This window comes from Leopardus geoffroyi, chromosome B1 (genome assembly GCF_018350155.1).
Source record: "Leopardus geoffroyi isolate Oge1 chromosome B1, O.geoffroyi_Oge1_pat1.0, whole genome shotgun sequence".
Taxonomy (NCBI): Eukaryota; Metazoa; Chordata; class Mammalia; order Carnivora; family Felidae; genus Leopardus; species Leopardus geoffroyi.
The window spans coordinates 133,157,779-133,166,763 of NC_059327.1; the positions used below are offsets into that span (position 1 = coordinate 133,157,779).

General features: G+C 39.4%; 1 protein-coding gene and 1 non-coding gene across 2 annotated transcripts; both read right to left on the reverse strand.

Moving 5' to 3' along the window:
- Nucleotides 1-2,365: 2,365 nt before the first annotated feature.
- LOC123595568 (dentin sialophosphoprotein) lies at nucleotides 2,366-8,166 on the reverse strand. The gene is made up of 4 exons (XM_045473326.1): nucleotides 8,116-8,166; nucleotides 6,400-6,486; nucleotides 5,272-6,264; nucleotides 2,366-4,792 (listed from the first exon to the last, which is right to left on the reverse strand). Exons 1-4 carry the CDS (start codon nucleotides 8,164-8,166, stop codon nucleotides 2,519-2,521), a joined length of 3,405 nt encoding a protein of 1,134 aa, XP_045329282.1. The 3' UTR covers nucleotides 2,366-2,518.
- Nucleotides 7,298-7,404, reverse strand: LOC123596572. Its single transcript, XR_006711745.1, has one exon. It is a non-coding gene; the product is annotated as a U6 spliceosomal RNA (small nuclear RNA).
- Nucleotides 8,167-8,985: the final 819 nt, after the last annotated feature.

Below are 8,985 nucleotides of genomic sequence, written 5' to 3' on the forward strand. Positions count from 1 at the left end.
GCTGTGAGCCAATATTCAAGGCATACTCTTAGGTTAAAAAGAGTAATACAAGCACACTGTGTATAATAGACTTCCATGTGTTTTAAAAAGGGAAACATACATGGCGCACCTGGGTGGCTCAATCGAGTGAGCAGCTAACTCCTGATTTCAACTCAGGTCCTGATCCCAGGGTCATGGGATGGAGCTCAGTATCAGACTGAGTGTTGAGCCTGCTTAAGATTCTCTATCTCCCTCTGCCCATCTTCCCCACTCACATGCTCGCTCTCTCTCTCTCTCTCTCTCAAAAAAAAGGGGGGGAGGAGGGAACATGGGTGTTTATATGTACATAGAATATTTCTGGAAAGTTTCACAAGTTATTAGTAATGGGAATTGCGTCAAGGAAGAGAAGTAGAGGACTAGGAATCTGGAATGAGGAAGAATTAATATATTTATACCTTTTCATAGTGTTTGAAATTTTTATTTTGTGTATATACTTGTTATTTTTTCAATTAAAAATAGCTAAATCTTCAAAATGTGATGTAAGGAGTAGGGACTTGTAAACCCATTAAGATTAAGGGAGTTTTCCTTGTGAATAGTCACATAAATAGAGGTTTATTGTAACACCAAAATTAATTCTCTTTACATATCTTGTATAATTTACAAAGAGTTTCACATCCATTGCCTGACTTAATGCTCATAACAACCTTTAAAAAATAGGTGAGACAGGTACTAGAAGCCATACTTTACAAATTAAAAAAAGACAAAAAGCTGAAGCCTAAAGGAATTAAAAATCTATAACATGTTTTTTAAGGAAAGAAGTTTGGAGTCATTTACATGATTATAATATAGTAGGGACTTGAAATGTTACAGTACTATGAGTATGAATAGTTTATGAATAGTAGTATTTTTAAATCCTTCAGCAGTATTCCTTGTAATGCTGATCTCACCTAAGAAACTCTTACATTAAAGAAGAAAGAAGGTAGAAACAAAACCTACTGAAACTCTATAAAATATGCGTAATATTAGGAAATAAATTGTCAAATGATGACTGGTTGAAAATTAGCATCAAAGAAGTTTCATTCAGAACTTCGCTACTAGATTTTTACCTTTGATTAGACAAATCTAAAAATAATTGCCTAAATGGAAAAAGAGGGAAGTTACAAATCATCGGTACTAAACCTTGAAGAATACCTTAAAGGTCTATGGCTATGTTTATTACATCTCCCAGTATTCCTGAACAATCTCAATTTACACCTCCTGTTGCCAAGTGACTATTGATAGCACCCCCTTCACTTTCAAACATTTCCTAGCTTGGGTGATAAATTCTGTCTCCACCCTCTTAAATAGCACACTTTTAGTTGCATACATCTTTGAGATCCTCATGTTGCAGGGTTTGGGCTTTACCTCGAAACTAAGAATTACCCTCATTCATGCAAAAGTAGAACAATCCATGCTCAGATTATAGTTGCATATATGACTCTCAAAGAAGAGTAATTTCCAAAGCATTACCTACCAGCAACTGTTGGCTTTATTAAAGAGATTAACAGTGAGAAGGGAGTCTCAGGGTCTGATCTGAGAGTTTGGACATGTAGGGGTTTAAAAGGGAAATGTGAACCAAGTTTGACTTGGTGAGACTGAAGTAGAAAAATGCTAATTCCACTTAACAGAGCTCTGAACATAGAGTTCAAAAAGTGAATCCGCTCTTAAGAGTCCTTCATTCATGTGTCATTTATTTATTAATAGTTGGAGAGTGCTACTGGAGGCAAGACACTGTTCTAAGTACTGCATCAATTTTGTCAATAGTTTAAGGAACATTATGCTAAATTTCCAGTGCTTTGCAGGAATGAAATACTGTACATCAGATTTTGTTATGTAAACCAGCCTCTGAATTATTTTCTGACTAGCACTCTTTAAATTTTTTCTAATTTGTAATTATTCCATTCAATAATGAGATAGATTATTCCCATGGTCCAGATAGGTTCAGTTGTTGCTGCATTTCTTATTCATGTTACAAGTTTATTTCTTCCTTAGAACAAGCAAATGAATGCGTAGCCAAGCTGAATATCATGGTAACGGCATCTTTTACTCAGCAGTAAGCAGACCATCTATCCAGAATGTATAATTACTGAAAGATTAAAGCAATGCCACAGGTTGTTTTTAAGATGTGTTTACTTGCTACATTCCCTGAAGCACTTGGCATTTAAATTAAAGTTATCATGTAGTACGTGATTACTTGAGGTTTCTATGTAAAGTATTAAAGAATATTTTAATTGTTCTTTTATGTTTAGATATGTACTTTTAACAGAATCTTTTCAGAATGTGTTTTAACATGCACGTACCAAAGATCATGCATTCAGATTCTCTCCTGAGGGTGTGGGAACTTGGTTCCAAATCTGACAATTTGACTATTTCTCTGTTTCTGTGAATGTTTACATCTTTTGTTTATGTCTCCCCTTTCTTTCCTTCCTTAGAAATCTTCATTTCCTGTAAATTACTCACTAGACTTTTCAAAAAAAATCTTGTGGGTTTTTATTTTGTTCTAATCATCGCTGGTTGAGTGATTACTGTCACTGCCTTCACTGTCACTATCACTGTCACCTCCATTGTTGCCATTACCAACCTTGCTCTTGCTGTGACTCTCATCACTACTATCAGATGCACTGTCACTGCTGTCACTGTCACTGCTATCACTGCTGTCGCTGTCACTGCTATCACTGCTGTTGCTGTCACTGCTGTCGCTGCTGTCGCTGCTGTCGCTGCTGTCACTGTCACTGCTGTCGCTGTCACTGCTGTCGCTGCTACTGCTGTCGCTGCTATCACTGTTGTCACTGTCACTATCACTGCTGTCACTGCTGTCACTGTCACTGCTGTCGCTGCTATCGCTGCTATCACTGTTGTCACTGTCACTACTATCACTGCTGTCGCTGTTGCTGTCACTGCTATCACTATCTGATTTGCTGTTGCTGCTGTCACTGCTGTCTGATTTACTGTCACTATCACTGCTGTCACTATCTGATTTGCTATTGCTGCTGTCACTGCTGTCTGATTTGCTGTCACTATCACTGCTGTCACTACTATCTGATTTGCTATTGCCACTGTCACTACTGTCTGATTTACTATCACTGTCACTGCTGTCACTACTATCTGATTTACTGTCACTACTGTCACTGCTATCACTACTGTCACTGCTGTCACTGCTGTCACTGCTGTCTGATTTGCTGTCACTGCTGTCGCTACTGTCACTGCTGTCACTGCCATCTGATTTGCTGTCGCTGCTGTCACTGCTGTCACTGCTGTCTGACTTGCTGTCACTGCTGTCACTACTGTCACTGCTATCACTGCTGTCTGATTTGCTGTCACTACTGTCACTGCTGTCACTGCTATCTGATTTGCTGTCGCTACTGTCACTGCTGTCTGACTTGCTGTCACTGCTGTCACTACTGTCACTGCTATCACTGCTGTCACTGCTGTCTGATTTGCTGTCACTGCTGTCGCTACTGTCACTGCTATCACTGCTGTCACTGCTGTCTGATTTGCTGTCACTGCTGTCACTACTGTCACTGCTATCACTGCTATCACTGCTGTCACTGCTGTCTGATTTGCTGTCACTGCTGTCGCTACTGTCACTGCTATCACTGCTGTCACTGCTGTCTGATTTGCTGTCACTGCTATCGCTGTCACTGCTGTCACTACTATTACTACTGTCACTACTGTCGCTGCTGTCTGACTTGCTGTCACTGCTGTCACTACTGTCACTGCTGTCGCTGCTATCTGATTTGCTGTCACTACTGTCACTGCTGTCGCTGCTGTCACTGCTGTCTGACTTGCTGTCACTGCTGTCGCTGCTGTCGCTGCTGTCACTGCTCTCTGACTTGCTGTCACTGCTGTCACTACTGTCACTGCTATCACTGCTGTCTGACTTTCTGTCACTACTGTCACTGCTATCACTGCTGTCTGACTTGCTGTCACTGCTGTCACTACTATCACTGCTGTCGCTGCTTTCACTACTGTCACTGCTATCACTGCTGTCTGACTTGCTGTCACTGCTGTCACTACTATCACTGCTGTCACTACTGTCACTGCTATCACTACTGTCTGACTTGCTGTCACTGCTGTCGCTACTGTCACTGCTGTCACTATCACTGCTGTCGCTGCTATCACTGCTGCTGCTATCACTACTGTCACTACTATCACTGCTGTTGCTGCTGTCACTACTGTCACTGCTGTCGCTGCTGTCACTACTGTCACTGCTGTCGCTGCTGTCACTACTGTCACTGCTGTCACTACTGTCTGATTTATCTTTGCTACTGTCTGGTTTGCCATTGTCATTGCTCCCATTGTTACCGTTGCCATTACTGTCACTATCATTAGCATCTGATGTGCTGTCACTGTCATCATCATCTCCTCTGTTTGAGTCACTGTCATTGCCATTATCTTTTGATTCATCAGAGTCATAACCAGGATCTCCTCGGCTATCACTGTTATTGTCACCTTCAGAATTGACATCATCATTATCATTAGACTCATCACTGCTGTTGGGATCGTCTCCTTGCATGGATTCATCATCAAACTCATAACTGTCATATCCATCACTAGTACTCTCACTACCTGTTTTGCTGTGTGCAACCTTATTTCCAGGTTCTGATTTCTGACCAGGTCCTTGTATGTTGTCAATCTCTCCTGGTGTCTTGACGTTTCCCTTGCCCATGACCATTACATGTTGTCTTTTACCCTCTTTATCTTCACTAACTTTCCCAGCTTCTTTGGTAATATTGTTTCTGTTGCCACTATTGGGACCTTCAATTTCTATTCCCTGTGGAAATATGGAGAAAAGAATGATTGGTTAGTTGGTGTTATGCTGCCAAACTGCATTGGTCTGAGGAAGACTGACTGGGGAAGGTAACCAGAGGAACAGAAGTTCAGCTTCCAATACTTCATAAACTTCTATTTGTGAAAATGTGCTTTATTCATGTGAGAGAACTCTGGTATTTAGATTATAAAACAACCCGTTTGCATTTTTACTCAGTAGGAACTTGTGTGAACAGTTACATGGTGAATCAGTTATTTAGTATTAGACTTGTAAAATTGCAGTCAAATTTTCAGAAGTATCTGCTTTTAAAAATTGTTCTGTATCAAAGTCTAGTAAGAACTCTAACTTTCCCATTAAATATTCACGTAGCTTAGGTGCAAAAAGAGATGAACGCCTATTACGATTTATTTTTATGTTACCATCAGTGAATGGAGAGGGAGAATTTAAACTGCCATTGAAAGAAATCAGTTTCACAAACTAACCTTATCTTGGCTCTTCCCAATAGCACTTGGCTCTGATTCATCAGTGATTTTCTTTTCCACAGCTTTGTTTTCTCTGTGATTGGGTGTTTGCATGTCTTCTATTATTTGGCTATCTTTATTTTTGGGAATACCATCAGAATCCTCCTCACTCTTGGAAGTGTTGTCTCCATCGATGTCATGGGGATCTTCTTTGTCTTCAGCGTCATCATCTTCACTACTAATTGAATTTTGCCCTAAGCTATTATCATTATCTTCTTTTCCATGAGGCTGACCCTCTTGGCCCTTGCTGTTGTTACCAGTGTCCTCTTTTCCATTCCCGGTTTCTTCACCTTCATCATCACCAGAGCCTTTGTCTTCATCCTCCTCTGCTCCATTCCCACTAGGACTCCCTTCAGAATTATCCAGACCAGCATCTTCTCCATTGCCAGCTCCACTTCCCCCTGGTGTTACTCCTTCCTGATTCCCATTTCTCTCACCTTCTCTCTGAGGTGTTATTTCACTTGTATTACCTTCATTTCCACAGGAATTCCTATTTATTTCATCCTCATGGCCTGTACTGTTATTGCTTCCATCTATTTGATGTCCATCTTCTTGGACAACAGTGGCATCCTCACTCTGACTTGCATCTCCAACATCTCCATTGTTTGAATTCTTATCAGTTTTTCTAGTAAAATTGGTCCCATTTACAATTCCAGCATTGTCGAGAATGCTTACTTGTCCCCTAATGCCATTTGCTGTGGTGCTACCTTCTTTTCCATGTATCCCATCATAACCATATGTTTCTGGTTTTCCTGTGACCCCATTTTGATCTTCAGTATTCCCCTCTTCATTTACTAACATGGAATGTGTCGAGGAACTTTTCCCTCCTACTTCTCCCCACTCAGAGCCATTTTTTTCTCCTTTGTAACCATCTTCAGCATACTGTTGCCTTCCTCTTTCATTTTCATGGGGGACACTACCTTCTTTGTTGGTGTCATTGGCATTTAACTCATCCTGGAGAAGAGAAACAATTCAAAGTAAGTTGTAGATATCATTTTGAAGTACAACGAACTGAAAAGATTAGCATCAGTTTTCTGGAAGTTACTAGAATTTTAAGAACAGCTTAGAAACACATTTTATATCTTATACCTGTATTGGCACTTTTGCTTTCTCTAGAAGTTTTACATTCACAGATTTGTCAACAGCATGTCTCTCCAGTGGCTTGATTTGAGGAACCTACCAAAATGAAAATATTGGAAACTGAAAACATTCTGATTTTGTGTCCATGCATGCATGCACACATGCATGTGTGCACACACACAGACACACATTTTCCCCTAAATAAAGAAAAAAATATAGAACACAAAGGCCAAAGTGTGATCTAATCAGGTAGAAAACAAAAGTGGTTTGTTTCATAGTTGATGTAGAATTTTAACTGGGCATACAGATAATTTTCGCAATGGTATTACCAATTTTATTGAAGTACTAACCAGACTACTTATCTCAGGAGAATTGTCTTTTATAAAAATGAGGAGATAGACCTGTGGTGTTTCTGTACAAGCCTCCCACACTAGCACAAGACCCACCTTAAGTATAACCTGGCCAAAACCTCCAAGAAAATAGCAGGTCTGACAAGAGCCAGTGCAGAAACAAAAGCTAGTAATATGCTACTTCTATGTCCTTCAGGAGTACATTTGAAATAGTTGAGAAAATTCTCAACTACATAAATACCAATGTGCTGGATATTATGAAAACATACCAAAATGTTACCCTTAGCAGCTGGCTAATACAATTACAAATGGTTTAATTTTCCTAACTTTTTCCTTCTTGGTGTTTATCTGTATATTCCAAATTTTCCCCAAGGAGCATTAAAAAAAGTATATGAGTGAAACATTTTCTCCTATGTTGAAAAAAATCAGATTTTTTCCTGTTTTCATTTCTTGAAAATTTCCTAAAAAATGCAGGCCTCATTGATATTAGAATGAAATTGATAGGGCATGAGCAAAGATGGCTAAAGTCTCCATGACTTTTGGGCATTGAATGTAAATTAATCTGAATGAATTTTACAAATTTGTGTGTTATCGTTGTACAGGGTCCATGCTAATCTTCTCTTTATTGTTCCAATTTTACTATACGTGCTACTGAAGGGATTACAATCTGAATGAATTTTATTCTAATTTTTTTAACATTTATTCATTTTTGAGAGACAGAGAAACAGAGCTTGAGTGGGGAAGGGGCAGAGAGAGAGGGAGATACAGAATCTGAAGCAGGCTCCAGGCTCTCAGCTGTCAGCACAGAGCCTGACACAGGGCCGGAACTCAGAATGGCGAGATCATGACCTGAGCCGAAACTGGATGCTCAACTGACTGAGCCACCCAGGTGCCCCTAATGTGAATTTTTAAAAGTAATAATCCGGGGTACCTGGGTGGCTCAGTCAGTTAAGTGTCCAACTTCAGCTCAAGTCATGATCTCATGGTTTGTGAGTTCGAGCCCCATGTCGGGCTCTATGCTGACACCTTGCTCAGACCCTGGAGCCTGCTTCTGATTCTGTCTCCCCCTCTCTGCCCCTCCAGTGCCTATGCTCTGTCTCTCTCATGTCTCTCAATAATAAATAAACGTTAAAAAAAACAATTAAAAGTAATAATCCATCTGACAAGACATGAGTTTCAATTTGAGTAATGGGAGCATGAATTGGAGTGCATATTTGGATTTGTGGAGACCCCCAAAAATATCTTGTTAAAGTCTTTCATGCAAATCTAGATATTTAGACACAACTTATCTGCAAAATCTTAAATATACATTATTTGATGTTAGGTTAAAAGAGATAGGAAAGAAAGGAGAGTTTTCTGAGGAACACATACTTACTGGAATGGCCCATGCTGCTGACCAAATGCAAAAATATATAATTATCTTCATTTTCTTTAGGAATATTAACCTGTTTTTAAAGAAAGAAAATAACAACATGAAATTACTTATAAAGCAAAAGATGATAACCACTAATAATAAGGTATTATTTTGGTCAAGAAGCATTTGACTTTTTCCTGGGCAAGAAGAAGGCTATGACAACTCAGTGTTCCAGAACATATCTGGAATGTTCACAGTCATACAGGGAGCATCATCAGGCTTAGCACTGAGGTCGCTAACTAGATTTTTTTCTGCCTGTGCCAATGAAGGGACAGAGCTGTGTAGTTGCAAAGGGCATAACCATAACTTTGTCTTGCTGTTCTTGATAGTAATAACATTTCTTCTGAATAGTTTTATTTATGTATTAACTAAATCTAAGATTATGCTTAAAGGATGAATTATTTATCATCCCCACACCAAATCCATACAAGTGGCAATAGTAGACTGTAAAGGAAAGAACTTCATAGCATCAAGGAGCCTTGGCTAGTAGAAGGAACATGGAGTTTGGATTTAGGGACCTGGGTTCAAGTTCTCCCTTTGCTACTTGATGTGTGAGCTTGAGAAATTTAAATAGTTTTATTAAACCTTTATTTCCTCCATCTGGGATAATAATACCTGTGCTTTAGGATTATCCCAATTACCTTAGCAGAAGAATCTTCTCTGAGAAGCATTCTCTGACTCAAAGTCAAAGGGCATTTGATATCTCTATCCTCTTTATGCCTAGTAGCTTCTGCAAACTTCACTGGTAGCATATTGTACTATTTGAACATAGTCTGGTTATATATATGTTCCCCTGATCTACTGAGAGCTCCTGAGGTCTAGGAGAATGTT